The sequence below is a fragment of the Pituophis catenifer genome, unplaced genomic scaffold, assembly GCF_029215685.1.
Source record: "Pituophis catenifer annectens isolate HBS135680 unplaced genomic scaffold, rPitCat1.0.hap2 SCAF_1, whole genome shotgun sequence".
Classification (NCBI taxonomy): domain Eukaryota; kingdom Metazoa; phylum Chordata; class Lepidosauria; order Squamata; family Colubridae; genus Pituophis; species Pituophis catenifer.
In genome coordinates this window covers 51,791,787-51,810,652 of record NW_027256881.1, presented here as the reverse complement: position 1 = coordinate 51,810,652, position 18,866 = coordinate 51,791,787, and the positions used below count along the sequence as shown (strand labels likewise).

General features: G+C 36.1%; 1 protein-coding gene across 1 annotated transcript in view; it reads right to left on the bottom strand.

Moving 5' to 3' along the window:
- The window catches only part of DNAH14 (dynein axonemal heavy chain 14), a 238,523-nt gene that overhangs the window by 114,517 nt on the left and 105,140 nt on the right, over positions 1 to 18,866 (bottom strand). Inside the window, exons 38-44 of the mRNA XM_070957448.1 lie at positions 15,462 to 15,541; positions 14,293 to 14,464; positions 13,564 to 13,653; positions 12,894 to 13,025; positions 11,835 to 12,050; positions 10,987 to 11,056; positions 202 to 419 (exon numbers count right to left, since the gene is read on the bottom strand). Of these exons, the coding sequence (XP_070813549.1) occupies positions 202 to 419; positions 10,987 to 11,056; positions 11,835 to 12,050; positions 12,894 to 13,025; positions 13,564 to 13,653; positions 14,293 to 14,464; positions 15,462 to 15,541 (978 nt within the window). The remainder of the gene's footprint in view (positions 1 to 201; positions 420 to 10,986; positions 11,057 to 11,834; positions 12,051 to 12,893; positions 13,026 to 13,563; positions 13,654 to 14,292; positions 14,465 to 15,461; positions 15,542 to 18,866) is intronic.

Here is an 18,866-nt window from a genome sequence, read left to right as displayed (position 1 = left end):
TTATAAAATATTCATTATGGAATATATTTATCTAGTCAAGTGCACACATTTTACATCTGAAATTCATTAACTGGGCATTAAACCATCCATCTCTTTGCAAATATAATTATTTTGTTTATTTGCTAGTGTGCTAAAGGCGGCAAATGAAAAATATAGAATATTATGTGAAAGTATACTATTACTTTTTAAAACAAAACCTACCACGTAAACCATGGCACATCTACTAATTGTGGCTGGATTGGCTTGAGACACACTGTCCACTTCAAATATCACTCTGAAGGCTGGTGATAGATAAATTCTTTCACTGTTAGCAAGACATAATGTTCTGCTGTCATCTAGCGCAGAATTTAAGTTTTCTATCCAAAGTGGATCTACTGGGCCATCTAGGATAATCCACTGCCAGTCAACAGCAGTTTCACCTAAAAGAACAACAAAAAAAGCTAGTTTAAGCGCAATTAAAAATGTAAAATAGTTATTAAAAACAATATTCACATTTTATTTTTTAAAAAATCACACATCCATTTGTTTTTTGGAAAACATGTTTAAATCCTATTCTTAAATTATCTATTTTATGATAATCAAATTACAGAAGAAATTATGATGTTTTATTGCTTTTTAAATGGTATTTTATAATATGTTAATTGGGAACAATAGAAAAATCTGCTATGGGATCATTATGCCACCTGGAATTGTTAAGTATATATAATATTTAAGTATATTTTTTCAGGTGACAACACTGAAGAAATGACACTTGGCTACAATGTAAAGTAGTGAGTATACAGCTTGTGTAACAGTGTAAATTTGCTGTCCCCTCAAAAGAACGCAACACACAGCCATTAATGTCTAAATTGCTGGCAACAAAAGTGAGTACACCCCTAAGTGATAGTGTCCAAATTCTTCCAAGGTAAAAAGAAAACATGTTATCCATCAGCAGAGACAGCGATGGCAAACTAGAAATACAAGTTTATTGGAAAACCACCCACACCAAGTGTTCCACTACCAAAGTAACAACTCAACTTTCCACAAAAGAAGCTATATAAGAACACTATTTAGTTGAGCACAAATATATTGCAGCATCCTCAAAATCAGAAAAAGGAAACTGATCATCTATACATCTTCCAACAAAATGGATATCCATGCAACTTCATCAAAAAGTACCTGACTGGGTTGTGAGGTCACGGAGGTGTTGTGCAAATTATTTATTGATTGATTGATTGATTCGATTTATATGCCGCCCTTCTCCAGAGATTCAGGGCGGCTTACAATGCATTAAGCAATAAATGAATGGGGCTCCGTTTCCAATTTTTTGCGTTTGGAGGCCCTCAGAGGCGAAGTTGGATCCTGGAGGGACCAGCAATATAGAGGGGAAGCTCCAGGGGTAATGGGGAGAAGAGCGATCTCCCATTACAGCAAGAGGAACCCCTTGAATCCGGTGCGAAAGAGATCAGCCTCTATGGCAGATCCAAAGGTGTGACAGCCTGGTTGAATGGAGTAGGAAGAGAAGAGAGGGAAGTAGTGTGGAGTATTGGCAGAGTTTGATGAAATTGAGTCGGATACCTGATTGATTCTCTGAGATCCTGAGACCTACAAACTATATCTGCTGACAAGTGAGTCTCCAAGGCGAAAAAAGCGGCAATTTAGCAGTGGGAGTGGAGGCTTGGGAAGATGGATACTTATACTGACAGATCAAGAGGAAGGAGTGATTGAAGGTCTGAGTTGGTGTTTTTTTAAAAATTTAAGGACAGACTAAGCATTCGGACTGGGATTGTGATGAATCTTTGCTGTTTGAAAGAGAATTCCTTTTTTTGATAGAGACGGTGATGTGGAGAAGTGATGGTAACTGTGCTAAATAAGAGGAAGGTAACATTTTGGGAATAAAGAGATGAAGAGCAGCTGATGCAATAGCAACACTAATGGACAAAGAATTTGTCAATTATTTCCAAATATTGGTGGACCCTATTGACTATAATTAGTGATCCTAAAGGAGATTACTCCACAACATTTGGACAATAGACCATACCTATTAACAGTAAAAAATATAAACCAGATACAATTTCATAGCTTTTCTGTATATATGCTACTTACTCTTATATCTATATATGTATAAATGTCTACATTATAAAGAATTAACTTAAAAGAGAATATTACATAGTACCCTATAAATATTCACAAATAGATTGTACAGTAGTGTATGGATTTATAAAATATTAACAATTCATACTTAACTTTATAATTTTATACATATCTAAAGCACAACTCTTATAACTTCTATAATATTTATAACTTTATGTCTGTAAGATGTAACTAGATTTAGATTGTTATTTATATCAATATTCAGAATTTATATCAATATTTAGAATTTCTAGACTCTAGATTATAATATATTACAGACTTTATTAAATCACTGATACCGTGGTCATTGTTGTAGGTATAACAATATATTATACTATATATTATCTAATTCCAAATAACAACTGGTATATGACGAGTGTCTAGACTAGGGGAATTACATATAAGGGAAGTGGAAACCTGATAGGTAAATAGTAGTCAATTTATGGTATTGTGGAAGAACTTATTTAGGATTTTGAAAATGACAAATATGACGACTATTACGAAAACAGGAAAAACAACAAGATCGATGATAGCCTCCCCATTGGGACAATGTTCAATAGAAAATATGTTGGGTAATGAGAATTCAGGCTCTACATTGAGTCTACAGAATATGCAGTCAACCCTTATTATGATCCAAGAAACGATGATGAAAACACAGGAATCAATAACAAAAAATCATGAAGAAATAAAGAGCGAGATGGGAGAGGTGAAAGGAGACATCTGTAAACTGGATGATAAAATATGAATGGTACAGGAGGCGACAGCCAGAAATGAACAGAAAATAAAGACAATGGAAACCAGAACAGAACAAACAGAAAAGAAATTAGAAACAACAGAACAAAAACTGATGGCAGCAAATAGAGACCTGGAAGAGGCCATAGTCGACCTGGAAATGGAGAAATCAGCATTTTTTCTGAGATTCCAAAATGTAGTAGAAAACAAGGATGAAGACCTACTAAACCTCATGGTACCGACGTTTTGCAGAAAAGTAAACAAGAGACTCAAAATGACATAGATGAGATCTATAGAAACCAACTATATACGTTGTTATAAACTGCCAAGAGAAGTCCATGTGAGGTTTGCAAGGAAAACAACTAGGGATGAAGTCTATAAGAGGACAAGAGATGAACTACTGATCTACAAAGGGAAAGAAATCTTAACCCTGAAACAAGTCCCAAGTGTTCTGTCCCCGTCTCACACATGCACACCAGCAGTCGACCAAGAGTTAAAATAAACCAGCAGACAAGAATTTCCTTTGATAACAGTGAAACAGATAACCCAGTGGCTGCTTGCCAACAGTTTTTTACTTACAAAGGGAGGTTTATCTCCTCAGACCAAAAACATCAAAGTCCACAAAAGCCAAAGAATAGTCAAGTCCAGTCCAAAAAATCAGTCCAAGCAGAGCATATAACAAAGTTCCAGAAATGCAGAATGACTTGCTAGCTTTCAGTTTTGTCCGTCACAAAGCCTGAATGGCCACCACACCCCCTTTTATCCCCTGTGGGGTGTGGTCCAGTGACTCAGCTTAATCTCTGGCATGCCTCCTTCTCTGCTGTGTGCGCTTGTCTTTCCAATGCTGTCGGGTATCCAGCCAAGACTTATCTCCGTCGCTGTCTAACTGCGGCTGCTCGGAAATGCCTGGCTCCTGGCCTATCTCTTCTCCTTCGGAAGATACCCGAGGCATTGCTAGAGAGGACGGTCCTGGAGAGGGAGGCCTTGCCAACTCCTCTCCTTCACTTTCGGAGTTTTCTCCCTTCCATAAGACGGGCTTGGGGGTCGGAGTCACAACACCAAGAAGGGTTAGGGAACAAAGAAGAAACTACCATTTCCTATCTTCGCAACTGGTTAAATATAAGGTAATGTTCAGATAGCTCATTCCTGAAGGTATGCCGATCTCATGGCAAGAAAAGAAATTAAGAATTGATACTTTGGACAAGGCGCAAGAATTCTATGAACATTACCTAGCTGTAGATGAAGAACAAGATAGTAAAGAAGATATAGAAAGCAAAAGCCAAGAAGAACAGCAATCAGAAAGAAAAGAGTCAGACCAAGATGTAAGATAACAGATGGAAATGGAACGCCATGAAAGAGAAGGTGAGAGGACAAGAGTGCAAAGAGAGACAAGAGCAAAAAGAGGATCAAGCCTTACACATAAACAATAATATGGAAGAAGCAATTAAAATGTTAACAATTAACATCAATGGACTGAACTCTCCAGCTAAAAGAAAACAAACATTGACAAAACTTCAAAACAGAATATGGACATTATTTGCCTACAAGTAGGAATTTCTTGTAAAATTCCAGAAAGGAATTTTACCATACATTACACCAAAAAATAATAGAGTCAGAACAGGAAAATATATGTCTAATAGGAGACTTCAATGCAGTGGCAGATACTAAGAAAGACTACACAGCAATAAAAAAAAAAAAAGAAGAAGAGAACACTGCCAAATACATTTTTTGAAATGATGCAAGAGTTAAATGTATAAGACAGATGGAGAGAATTAAACCCAAAGAAGAGTCAATACACCTTTTTTCCAAATCCCCATAATTCCTGGTCAAGAATTGACATGGTGTGGATGAATTCGGAATTGAGAAGGGACATAGAGGAAATAGAGATAATGACAAATACCTGGGCAGAACCATAACCCCTTAAAAGTGAAATAGAAGGGGCAAAAAAAGAGGAGTTGGACTCTAAACCAGAGGATCTTGAAAGAAAAAAAATATGTGCAAATGATGGAAAAAGAGCTCAAATTATTTTTTAAAGAAAATGTGACAGAAAAACAACATCACAAAACCTATGGGATACAACTAAAGTATATATCCGGGGTTTAACAATACCTTATGTGGCGCGAAGGAATAAGGAAAAGAAGAAACAAGAAATGATATTGTAGGAAAAACTTAAAGAATTGGAATTTGTACTGCAAAAAGAATCGCAAAATGATAAAATTAAAGGCGAAAGGGACTTAATAAAACATAAAATAAAATAAGAAGAAATGGCACAAAACCCTAGAATGATGAAACAAAACTTCTTCGAACACGCAAATAAACTAGGGAGATGGCTATCGTACAAATTGAAGAAAGAGAAAGAAAAAAAACTAATACAACAATTGCAAGATGAGAATGGGAACCCTTCACTATCAGACAGAAGAAAAAAAAAATCACCCAAATTTTTTTCAAAACTCTATATAGCCAAGAGGATATACTGGAAGAAAATATTAAGCAATACTTAAACGAGAGGGATTTGCCTACAATATCAGATATAACAAGGGAAATACTGAATGATAAAATGACCATGATGGCAATTAAAGGAGGCAATTAAAAAACAAAAAAATAATAAAACACTGGGGCTGGATGGAATTCCTGTAGAACTGTACAAAAAAATCCAAGAGCCACTTGAGACACCAATGCTGGACCTATATAATGAAGCGCTAGAACAACCCAGATTACCAAACTCATAGAGGCATACTTCACACTAATATTAAAAGAGAATACAGATAATCAGCAGCTCAAAAATTACAGGCCAATCTTGCTATTAAATGTCGACTATAAAACATTTGTCACAATAATTGCGAAAAGGGTTAAAAAAATACTAAATGAAATTATCTACCCCGATCAAAATGGGTTTCTACCAGAAAGGCAATTGAGAAATAACACAAGAATGATAATGAATGTACTGGAATATTATGAAACCCATCCCGAGAAGCAAGTAGCGCTGATATTTGTGGATGCACAAAAAGCGTTCAATAATTTAAATTGGCAGTTCCTCATTAATCAATTAAACATCATGAACTTTGGAGAAAAATTTATAGGGATGATCAGGGCGACATACTCCACCCAAACAGCAAAAATAATACTAAATAGGGAAATAAGAGACAAATTCAATATAGCCAAAGGAATAAGACAAGGATGCCTACTATCACTCCTTTTATTTATTCTATTACTAGAAGTGTTACTGACACATATTAGGCAAAAGCAAGAAATAAAAGGATTAAGAATAAAAAAGGAAGAGTATAAAATTCAAGCCTTTGCAGACAATTTGGTTTTTATTATAGAAGACCCACTAGAGACAGGAACTACATTAATACAAGAAATAGAAGAATTCGACAAAGTAGCAGGGCTTAAAATAAATAAAGATAAGACAAAGATAATAACTAAGAACCTTACCCATAGTCAGAAAGAGGAATTGGAGGAAAAATTGGGAATTCAGACAGCTAAAAAAGTGAAATACCTTGGAATTTGGCTGATGGCCAAATTATTAACTGGAAAAATTGCCACAATTAAAATGAACATATTATCTAAAATCTTATTCCTCTTCCAAACAGTGCCTATAAAATTAGGAAGGAAATTTTTTGAAGAATTAAATAAAGTAATATTAAAATTTATCTGGCTAGGGAATAAATCCTGAATAAAATTAAAACTTCTATAGGATAGTAGAAATAAAGGATGCTTTGGTCTCCCAGATTGGGAACTCTATTACCATGCAACAGCTGTGACATGACTAAAAGACTGGATAAATTTTAAAAAATACTGTCAATGACTTGCCATGACTTGCAACTCGGCTGGCACACATTTATTTGGGAAGGGGAAAAAATGATAACTAAAGCATATAATTATTTCTTAAGATTTAAAATGGAGGAAGAAATGGTCAAAGAGACCGTGATAATTTGGGCTAAAATTTTTGGTTATAACATTGAATTAGAACACTGGGAAAAACTATGGGAGAAGAATTACAAATTAACAATGTCAGCAGCCTATAAAGAAAATTTATACAAAATGTTTTATTGTTGGCATTTACCCCCAGCAACATTGGCGAAAATGTTCTGACTAGATTGGCGGAATGTTGGAGATGTAATCATAAATAAGGAACATTCTTCCATATGTGGTGGACTTGCCCAAAGGCTAGAAAATATTGGGTCAAAATAAAAGAAATGGTTAGAAGACATTACGAAACAAAAAACTGAGTTGAAACTGGAATTATTTTTATTGGGCATAATAAGAGAAAATCTATGTAAAAAAATCCAATATATTATACTCCATTTAATAACTGCAGGTAGAATTACATTTGCTCAAAATTGGAAAAAAGATAACACTTCTTCTGATGTAAGGATAATGAAAAAGGTGCTTGATTGTACAGAGATGGATAGGTTAACCATGGAACTAAAAGATAGAGAAGAAACAGAGTATTATAAGATTTGGAATACATGGTACAATTGGCTAGAAAATAGATGCAAAGTACATACATACATACAAAGTACATACAGATTACTTAACAGTCATATTAAAATGGGAAAATATTGTATATATTTGTAAATATTGCTACAAATTAAAGATAAAATGCACTATATATACATAAATAAATAATTATAATTAAATCCAGGGGTGAAATCTACTTACCTTCCCAACCAGTTCGGAAGTGCATGCACCAACCCTCTGCGCATGCGCAAATCCTTCTGCACATGTGCAGAGAGTAAAAAACAGGTTACTTCCTAGTTAAAACCAGGAAGTAACAACAATCAAGTGGGTGGGCAAAGCCTTGTGCCGCCATCGCTACCGGTTCGTCTGAACCGGTCCAAACTGGGAGCATTTCACCCCTGATTAAATCTATATAATTAAATAATTGTAGAATATGTAGAATAGCAATCTATAAAGTTTAAGTTTAAATTTAATGCGATTTATATGCGGCCCTATCTCCAATGGACTCATGCTGGCTCACAACAATAAAATGCACAATTGCACATTAAAACAATATGAAATTAAAAGTCCAAATTAAAACAGTATAAAATCAATTTAAAACTATTAAGAAACCCCACTCCCATCAGTCCAGGCTACGAAACAACCAGGTCTTCAAATCATGGCGGAACAAGCGAAGGTCAGGGGCCATCCGGAGCTCCAAAGGAAGTTGGTTCCAAAGGGTGGGTGCGCCCACAGAGAAAGCTCTCCCCCTGGGGGTCGCCAGCTGACATTGGAAATTGGAAATTATGTAAATATGAGTGATACCGATATTGGAATGCTGTAAAGAGTGGAAATGTGGTGTAAAGTTTGAAATATTTTAATAAAAAAATTATTTTAAAAAAAAAGTGCTTGACCATTCAACCTGATAGAGCACAAATGACCCAAGCTGTGAAAAGGATAATACTGTCATACATAAAAAACATCCCAGAAACACCAACAGACTATTACAACCACATGGCATTAGCATAGCACACAAACCAACTAAAACTTCCAACATATCTTAAGAAAACCGAAAAACCTAGCAGCCCCAGGGAAAAAAAAGATGTCATCTACAACATAGCGTGTAAGGACTGCAACAGCCACTACATCAAAAGACCTGCCTATTTTCATAACACAGACATACTGGGAAAACTGTGATCATCTTAGACCAAGCCAAATCCAAAAATGCTAAGAGAATTCCCAGAACTGTAACTCTGATAAAATGGCCATCAATAGACATAGACACATAAACAACATCTATATAACATTCAAAAGAGACAAAGATACAAGTTTGGGCAAAGAAACCTCTGCAAAAAAATAACTTTCTGAGAGCACCAAGGTCCCTAAATTGTACCTTATAGTGCAGTAAGAGACAATTCTTGGATTTCTGGTACCAGACTTTAAAAAAAATTGTTATATAAGACCAGTTTATTCTAATTAAAAACTTACAGAAGCGATTATATTTGTCTAAGTGAAGAGGGGTAACACTTTTTTCAAGCAAGACTTTTCCCTTGACTATCTAATTTATAACAGAAACTTATAAAAAACTTCAAGACATTAAAATTTAAGAGGTATTATTCTTTGATTCATTTCTCTGGACATTTTTCAGATATCTAGCAGCGAATTTTGAGACTTTCTGACGTCCCAGAAAAATGCTGCTTAGTTTTACATAAACTTTGTCATTGTATTTGGTATCTTTAATAATGCAACAAAGTCAAAAGTTATATCACCTGACTTAACAAGCAAAAAAGATGCCTACAATTGCACAAAAGTACTATACTTTGTTGTCCCAAAGATACTTTTTCAAGAGGCTTATCTATGTCATCAGGGTCACCTGAGTAGTGTAAATGGGTGTGGAATAGTGGTGAATGCTCCCAGTTCGGACCGGCTCAGGCGAGTAGGTAGCGATGGCGGCGGGCAGTTCGGAGAACCAGTAGCAAAAATCCCTGCCCCCGCACCCCATGCCCAGCTGAGGCTTTAAATGCCGCTGACAAGCCAAGTTCTGACAAGCCAAGCTCTGACGATCCCAGCTGAGTTGCCTGCCAATCAGGCAACTCAGCTGGGATGGTCAGAGCCATTTAAAAGAAAAAAAGTTTTTTCTTTTAAATGGCTCTGATGATCCAAGCTCTGACGATCGCAGCTGAGTTGCCTGATCGGCAGAGGGTTTTTTAAAAACCCTCTGATGATCAGGCAACTCAGCTGCGATCATCAGAGCCTTTTGAAAGCATTTTTTTACATGGTTTTACATGTAAAAAAATGGTTTTAAAAGTAAAAAAAAAATTGGCAACGCCCATCAAGTCACATTAACCTCCCCCCACTAAGCCACGCCCACAGAACCGGTAGTAACAAATTTTAGATTTCACCACTGATGTGGAACCTTCTTGGAACTGTGAAAGGACTATGTTGTAGACTGGAAACAGATGATGTCGTATCCGCCGCCACCCTTATTGAGTGAAGATTGTTCAATTTTGACATATATGGCCTCTTTGACTCCTCTTTCAAACCAGAGGTCCTCTGTCCAAATTGTGGACTTTGCTATTTTCAAAAGAGTGGCCTTTGTCTTTTAAATGCAAATGGACTGTGAATCTAGTCCTGATGGGTTTGTTCTCCTATGTTGTGCCATGCGGTTATGAAGTGGTTGTTTTGTTTCCCTGATGTACAGATACCTACATGGATCACTGCATTGTACTGCATAGACCATGTTGCTTAGTTTGTGCCTGGGTAATTTATCTTTGGGGTGGACAAATTTCTGCTTTAGTGTATTCTTGGCTTTGAAGTGTGCACGTATGTTGTGTTGACTGAAGATCTCCCTGAGCTTTTCTGTTGTTTATGCAATGTTTGGAATGACAATGTTGCTTCATTTCTTGTTCTCTTTGCTGTCTGTTATAGAGGAGCTCCTGTAAGGTCCCTGTACACACATATACACGCACACGCACACACACACACCCCTACCTCATTCATTTTGGAGACAACACATCTAGCAGACTCTCCTGAAACAGAATCAGTAGAAGAGCTGAATTTTACCTTGGATGCCATTTTGCTGGAATTCAGTGACTATGCACTGGCTTTCATCACCTATAAACCTATTGCCTACTAGAGGCAATAGATTTAGAAATTATAACTCAAGGTGACAAACATACCTAATATTCTTTTCTCCTCATATTTTCTCCACAATAACAATCATGTGAAGTGAGTTGGCTTGAGAGAAACTGACTGACCTAAAGCCACTATTAACAAACCTCCTATGGCATATGCTGATATTCTCAAAGTTTTCATCTCTTTCTGCCTCTTTAGGTTTACATTTCTTTTTCTTCCCACACTGATCTGTGGAGTTCAGGTTCTTATCTGACTCATTCTCTCCATAGTAGCACATAACAGAACAAACTAATAGCTATGTATTTATTCAATGGAATGTTAATATCCAGATGCATATGGAAAGAAAGAAACATATGGTCAGGTTTTCAGCAGGAAGTGGGTGGAGCAAAAACCTATCACATGATTTCCATTGCTACCTTTTTGTTCCTAGGGAGGATGTTGAAACTAATTTCAGTAGAGCTGGTTCATAATTAGTTAAACATCAAAAAGTTGTCTACTTGAATCTCTAAGATACACACAATAATGAAATAATTCCCATATTTGTTATGATGAGATTATACTAACATTGAATATTCTCTGTTGATTGTACAATTTCATCAGGCACAACTGCATCAGCTATAGTCACTGTATTCAGCTAAAAAGCAGAAATAAGAGTAATTATATTGCAATATATAACATTAGGTAAACATCACATAATTATAACTTACAAAAGGTAAACATAACTAAGATCCTGGATTTCCTTAAAATAATGAGGTGAAAGGAAGACTACAATTACAAAGCCAAATACTAAATTAATTCTGTAAGAAATTTTGCGAAGTTCCCAATCAAAGACAATTTCAATCTGAAATCTCTTGAATTTTAGACAAATAGAAATAAAGCAAAATAAAATCAGGTTGTGAATTCTATTTCTAGTTGGAGTCACCATAAGAGTGTTGGCTAAATAGGCAAAACTGGGAAGCTAGAAAAGAAAGTAGATTGGAATATGCTTCCAACACATTCAGAACAAATAGAGGTTCGAGGATTTCCAAAGAAAGAAAAGTGTTTGCATATGACTGATAAGAATAGAGGACACCCAACAAAAAAGTAAACTACTGGGAAATAAACAAGAGAAGAGCAGCAACTTAAAACTCAGAGAATCATACATTTAAAATAATTGTAACCATTTAAATTGAGGGTTTTAAAAATTAAGCTAAATGATATTCATTTCTATCATCAATGTGTCATTTCATCTACCTTTTTAAAATAAATCATTTCCATCTTTTGAAGAAGAATGTGCTGGGTTTGGCAAGTTATTAAATGAAAAAATGAATGAAATGCTTAGTAATATCTAAATGATAAATGTAGTAAGCTAAATGTAACTACATTTTGAAATAAAAATATCTCAATATTCTACTACATTACTGTGTACTCACTGTATATAAATCCTGCATTTCTGAATTTATACCAAGGCTTGGATCTTTTCTTTTAGCTTTTTTGATCCCAAGTTTGGCAAATCCTCGAACTGTTGATGATAATAATCCATCTGACCATTCCATTGTACTAGGATTTGTCTGTCCAAAGAGTTCATCAATAGTAACACACTTTGGGTTTACAACAAACGTATCCACTTTGCTTCTCTTTGAATTACTCTAAGGAAGAAAAAAATCCTTCTAAATGAGCAATTATTACCTTTATTTCCTGTAAGTACAAATCCATAAAAAGGGTTTTGTGTATTTTGTTATTGATTGATGCTAAGTACACAAGATCACAAATGATGACCACATGGCTAGGAGAAACTGCAACATTTTTGCTGCAATTTGATTGCATAATTAAATTGCAGCAAAGAATCATAATCACATGACTGTGAGGACACTGCAATGGCCCCAACTACAAGAACCCATAATAAGTCTCCCTTATTTAGCACTATCTTAAATTTGAATGATCACTGAACAAGTGGACATTTAGCAAGGACCTAAATACCTTCTTCTTCAAATCAAGTATGATCTTTGGTGATTTGATGAACTCATTTAAGTAATCTTCTGAAAACAATATGGACATATTTTGCCATTGCTTTCTTCCTGAATAATTTATTTCTATTCAACATATTGTCCTGTAATTTCTTGGCATGTTCCCATTCAAGTATCAACCTAAACCAAAACTTCTTTGGCTTTCTGAAATTAATGAAAGTTGACTGAGTACTGCTGACGCTTTTTGTTTTAACCATTCACTCATGTCCGATTCTTGGCAATTTTATAGGGACGCGCTCTCCACGTTAACCTATCAAGCACAGCTTCTTTCAGTTGTTGGATGTTCAGCTTTGTGTCAGAAATCTCATCAGAACACTTTATGGCAATACCTCAACATGACTGCCAACTACTCATTGTTTAATAACTAGTAAATATTTAAAATATGGATTATTGCTCTGAAAGGTTACAGGAAAAGAGAGCAACTACTAATACATACCATAAGAGTAACTTAAAAAAAATCCTTACCTGAAAAACATCAAGTTTGGTAGCACTTTCCGTATCAACTAATGGAAAGATTATCAAGGCTTTTTCTAAAATTGTTCTGATGGTAGTTTTTCCTCCACCTGTGGGGCCTACAAGCATCACACCAACACGAGCCTGAAAATGTATTTTAAAATATCAAATCTGCAACATTCATATTCCTTAGATGATTAATGCTTAGATTTTAGTAAATACAAACTAAAGGTCTTACAAAGTGTATATTTATAAGCATATGCTGATGGGGATTTTGTACTCCTCAATTGCTGCAACATGTCAGGTCCAAATAACCAAGAATGATTATATGGAGTTAAATTTCTGAATAGTTCCTTTATTGTTATTCGTCTATAGCAGAATCTTGCCAGACTAAAGCAATTACTTGTAATAATTTTAGATATACTCTGTGTATTGCTAGGGAGGCTCCAACTTTGTTCTCTTCCTGCTGACCAACTATTCCAAGCTCTGATGTCTCTTTGCTCTCTGGGAAATAGGCCCTACCTCCTGTGAGTCCTGACTACATTCCACCATAAACATCCATCTCTGTCATTTAGTGAAATACAATTCCTGTAATGTAAGATCTCACTTAAAATTTTAAGTTCTACATATTTGTATCATATTTAACCTCTATATCATTACCTGATTGTCCCATTGAACTCACCATAAGCTGATTGTACAGTTGTATAACTTTCTCTATCTGATTTTCCCAAGGCTGCAAAGATAAATGCTGTATTGCAAGATATATTGCACTCTATTTAAAAAACAGATGGTTAGAAGTTTTATGACTGATCAATAGTTTGACAATATATAAAATAATCAAACTTTAGTATTAAGAAAAAATATAGATATTCTGGCAACATTAGGGAAAAAAATTAAAGACGCACAATCAATTTAATTGTCTTGACATTGAGTAGGCCTGAATGTACACCTGAATATGCCCCATGTTCCCTGAATATCTGTCAGTTTTTCAAGATAGGCCAAGTAAAGGCACCAATGTTACTGGGATTCCAGGCATATTGCTTTACTGTTGTAGCATATATTAATAGGATCCTTAAAGCCTGTCTACGTTTTTAACCAATTTCGTTGTATACATGATGTATAATGACAATAAAGGCTATACTATACTTTTCTCTGTTCCATCTTATCCTAAAATTAAGGCAGAGTTATTTTGAGTTTCTTTCTCCCACTTTCTCCTATCTCTGGATCTTGTCAACTCTTGTCCAAGTCTCTCTTTGAAGGCTCACTCATACATATGCAAAGGTCAGCTCTAAATTCCTTTACAAAATCATTGAAATACTCAAACTTAATGGCTAATAACATTAAAAAACCCCAATGTCAAAAATATTTTTCTATAGCTAGTATCAACAATAATTATTCTTATTTTTATTACCTCTAATCGTTTAGGATTTACTTTTGGAGCTTCCATTTCTGTAAAGAGATCTCTGATAATATCCTCAAATACTGGAACATCGTCAGCAATTAACTTTGGTAAATTCACTTCTTTCAGTATGTCAATTGTGATTAGAATTTCCTCCATTGCAGAAAACCTTTTTTTATTGTATCTATTATACAATAATAGTATTGTATCTATTATATAATCTATTATACAAGAAAACTACTAATTAGAATTTCATGAGTTATTCTAAGTCTCATACTGTTTTCATTAATCCACACATGCTGCACTTTTTAAGGAGATATTCTTAAATGCACATTTTTGATCATATATTGCTGAAGTTGGGCGTTTTATTGCTGTTTTGATTCTTTTCCTATATTAGACTGAATTTTTGTCATGTTCAAAACAAACAAACAAACAAAAACTTTCATCTAAAAATGAAAAAGTTAATTTGTATGGTTTGTAAATAAATATGGCAAAAAGGACCCAGAGAAACTAAATTTATACCAAAAAATATGCAGAAGATTCCCACTAACGTGGATATCAATATGTCTACTCTAAACTAAAAATTAATAAATTATTTTAGTAATCCATATACCTCAATTTTTGCCTAATATTTAACTGCATAATGGCTAATTAATTGTCAGTCAAAGTTCCTTCTTTCTTTTCTCCCTCCTCTCTCCTTCCCTTGGTAGGCCTTAAATTAAACATTATTCTATGGTATGACAGAACTGTAATTTGAATGCTTTGGAAGTCAGAAACAAAACTGATCAAGAAACTTAATTTCATAGATAGTTTTTGTTGGTTAATGAATGCAGATATTCCTATAGGAATATTTAGAATCTTGGTAATTTAGGTTGCAATTCTATGAAGCAATATGTCCTTCTGAGTTTAAAAGACTATATTCTAAATAAGCATGCATAGATAAATCTATTGATTTCAGTTTTCTTTCAGCTTTCTCAAAAGAAATACAAATAGAATTACAGTAAAACAGGTCTCTCCTCTACTAAAACTTTTATTTATTTATTTTATTTTTCAGATTTCTATACTGCCCTTCTCCTTTCAGACTCAGAGCGGTGAGTCTTATCTTTATATAAAATCTGTAGATCACAAATTGAGATATAATAATGTTCTATTTTTAATATAAACCACTTAAGAAAACTTACTGTAGTTTCAACTCTTGACGCCTTTGACCAACTCTTATTAATACAGTTTTTATAGCTCTCATGCCAAAATCATAATGATCCTAAAAATAAGATAAGTACACAATTTATTTTTGTGCACTGCAAATATCTTCTTTGCAATTATTATATAGCATGTTTGTCAAAATTATTATCAATTTAACTAATTTGATTTCCAACTGAACTCTTCCAGAGCTAATGTGTAATTTGTCCCATGGCACTGATGTTGATTTAGAGTATAGTATGTTAGTTATTGGTATGTTAGTTATTTGGTCAGGAACAAATAATCTCTTTTAGTTTTGGAGTTTTCTGAGGCTCCCCCTACCCTGCTTGATCAGCTGCTCAGGTGGCGTTCCAGAGGAAATCTGGGATAGATCTCAAAGCTCTGGTACAGGGTTTGGCTGATGTTTTAACTGCTGTTTTAAATAAGCAGGTATTGGAGGATGGTCAAACTACACCTTGTAAATTATGCATGTGGATCTCAGATCCCTTCTTGGAACTGCCGAAAGAGCTGTGTTGTAAGGAATGTGTCCTTTCAGTGATTCCAAGGAGGTTCCACAATTTTGCACTATTCAGGTGATCCTGAGAGCACAGATAAACCTTTAATGGGCCGCAATGACTCTCAGAGTGAGTGCTAATGACCAGATGATTGCAAGGAACATTCATCCTTCCATTCTCCACCATTCAGTCAAAACTGAAGAAGCTTCTTGGATGAGAAGCTAAATGTCTTCAAGGAAAAACAAAGAAAGTCCAGTTGCCTTTTGAAAAAGCACCTTTAGGACAACCATGACCTGGATAACTGGGAATCTCCATAGACATACAAGGCCAGAAGAAAGTTGAAAATGTGTTGTGAGAATTAGCATAGATACCTCTGTATCAGGGGTGAAATGCTCCTGGTTCGGACCAGATCGCCTGATCCGGTAGCGATGGCAGCAGGTGGTTCAGAGAACCGGTAGCAAAAATCCCTGCCCCCCACCCCCCATGCCTAGCTGAGCCACGCGATCATCAGAGGCTGTTTTTTTTAACTTTTAAAAGCATTTTTTCTACAACCTCTTCAGCTGAAAAATGCTTTTAAAAGTAAAAAAAAAGGCTCTGATGATCGCGCGGCTCAGCTGGGATCATCAGAGGCTTTTAAAGGCATTTTTTTTTTACAACCTCTTCAGCCGAAGAGGTTGTAGAAAAAAAATGCCTTTAAAAGCCTCTGGCGATCCCAGCTGAGTTGTGTGATCGTCAGAGGCTTCTTTTTTTTTTTTATTGCAAAAGTTTTACAATTACATTTTCACCCCATTTTTCCCCCCAACCCACCCCATACTCCCCACCCTAACCCTCCCAAACCCCCTCTGACCCTCCCCCCTGACTTCCACAGAATATAATCCCATCAAAATCCCCTTTTTATAAAACCTGAACCCCTCAAACCCCCTTATAATTTTTCATCTTCACAAAATTCATACATTTCTATTTTTATATAATACTTTCAATGAAAAGCTATTTGATACTTCCTAGTTTGATATTTGTTCTGCACATAATCTATCCATTTTTTCCATTCCCATTCATAAGTCTCTTGTGAGCGATCTTTTAGATATGCTGAAATCTTCGCCACCTCTGCAAAACTGGCCATCTTCAAAGTCCATTCTTCAATAGTGGGCAAAGCTTCATTTTTCCAGTATTTACCTATCAATAATCTCAGAGACTTTTAAAGGCCGAAGAGGTTGTAGAAAAAAAAATGCCTTTAAAAGCCTCTGGCGATCCCAGCTGAGTTGCGTGATCGTCAGAGGCTTCTTAAAAGCATTTTTTTCTGCAACCTTTTAAGATTGTAGAAAAAATGCTTTTAAAAGTAAAAAAAAAAGTTGGCCACACCTACCCAGTCACATTACCCCACCATCACCAAGCCATGCCCACAGAACCGGTAATAACAAATTTCAGATTTTACCCCTGCTCTGTATAATATTTATTTATTTATTTATTTTATTGAATTTCTATACCGCCCTACTCCCGAAGGACTCAGGGCGGTGCACAGCCATGAAATAAAACACATAGATATACAAAATTTAAAATCGAATAAAATGAATTAAATAAATTTGGCTGAATTAATACCCATAATTTAAAATACCCATAATTTTAAAATACATTAAAAATTTAAAATTTACACTTAAAAGGGAGAAGATTTAGGCGAGGCCAGCTTGATGAAATAAAAGCATCTGGGGGTATCAACCGCCACCACGGCAATAACGTTGAGTAGCTCGGGCAGGGCTGCCGCCACGTGGCAGGGAGCCAGGTATGTGATCAGCAAACCCATCTGAACCCCGTGGCCCCACTTCACAAGGAGGGACTCACAACCAGCTGTCTGAGGTACAGTGGTCTCCCTCGGCCTAAGGCCTTCTCTAATAATAACCACTACTCCCCCGCCCCTCCCCTGTGACCTTGGCTGATGGAATGCGTGGAAACCTGGTGGGCACATTTCTACCAGAGGGACCCCTCCCTCTGGGCCCAACCAGGTCTCCGTAATACCCGCCAGGTCCGCTCCCCCCTCGTAAACAAGATCACAGATGAGGGGGGCTTTATTTACTACAGACCTGGCGTTGCACAACATCAGGCGAAGGCCCGGGCCCTGAAGGTCTGTACTACCTGGAGAACGGGTGGAGCCTTGGGGGCCAGAGCACTCTACCACTTGAAGACAGCGGGTGCGTGCTCCCTTAACATGATATGGCCCCCTGCTCCCGCCATATCTACCTCTCCCACACACAGTACCGATGGTAAAAACACAGTCTGCACCAGCTCGACCCCCTCCGGCAGGGTTAAATGTATCATCAATCTCGAATCACTGCAGACTCACATGAAATCCAAGTCTAGCCCATAAATTTTGCTGACCTAGTGCCAATTTGATATCTAGCACCATTAAGATTTAAAAGTTTTCCCAGTCCAGTCATGATGGACTCAAGGGGGCAAGGCTCATCTCTAATTCTTGGCTGAAAGAACCTCCTAGATTAGCAAGAACTGGCATGAGTAACAGGAGCTCACCCCATTGTGCAGTGCTTGGGTCTCAAACCTGGGCTGTCAGCTTTCCAGCTGACAAGCTCAGCATCTTAATCACTGAACCATCATGCCGCTTGACTTGACCATTAATAGACCAGAATCTTGTCTATAGATGGCATGTAATAAACCTTTAGTACTTTGAACTCACTTCCTCTACCTGGTTAATTGTACCTGACAAGAACTCAGGGTCCTGGTTTCTAGGTCAGCACCTTAACCATTACACTAAACTGGCTATGCACTTTCCCCAGCTCTATTATATGCTCTTTTATTTATGGCTACTAGAATGGTACACAATGTTCCAGGTGCAAATATAATTTTATAATATTGTGACTTTTATTCTCAATCCCTTTTTTAATG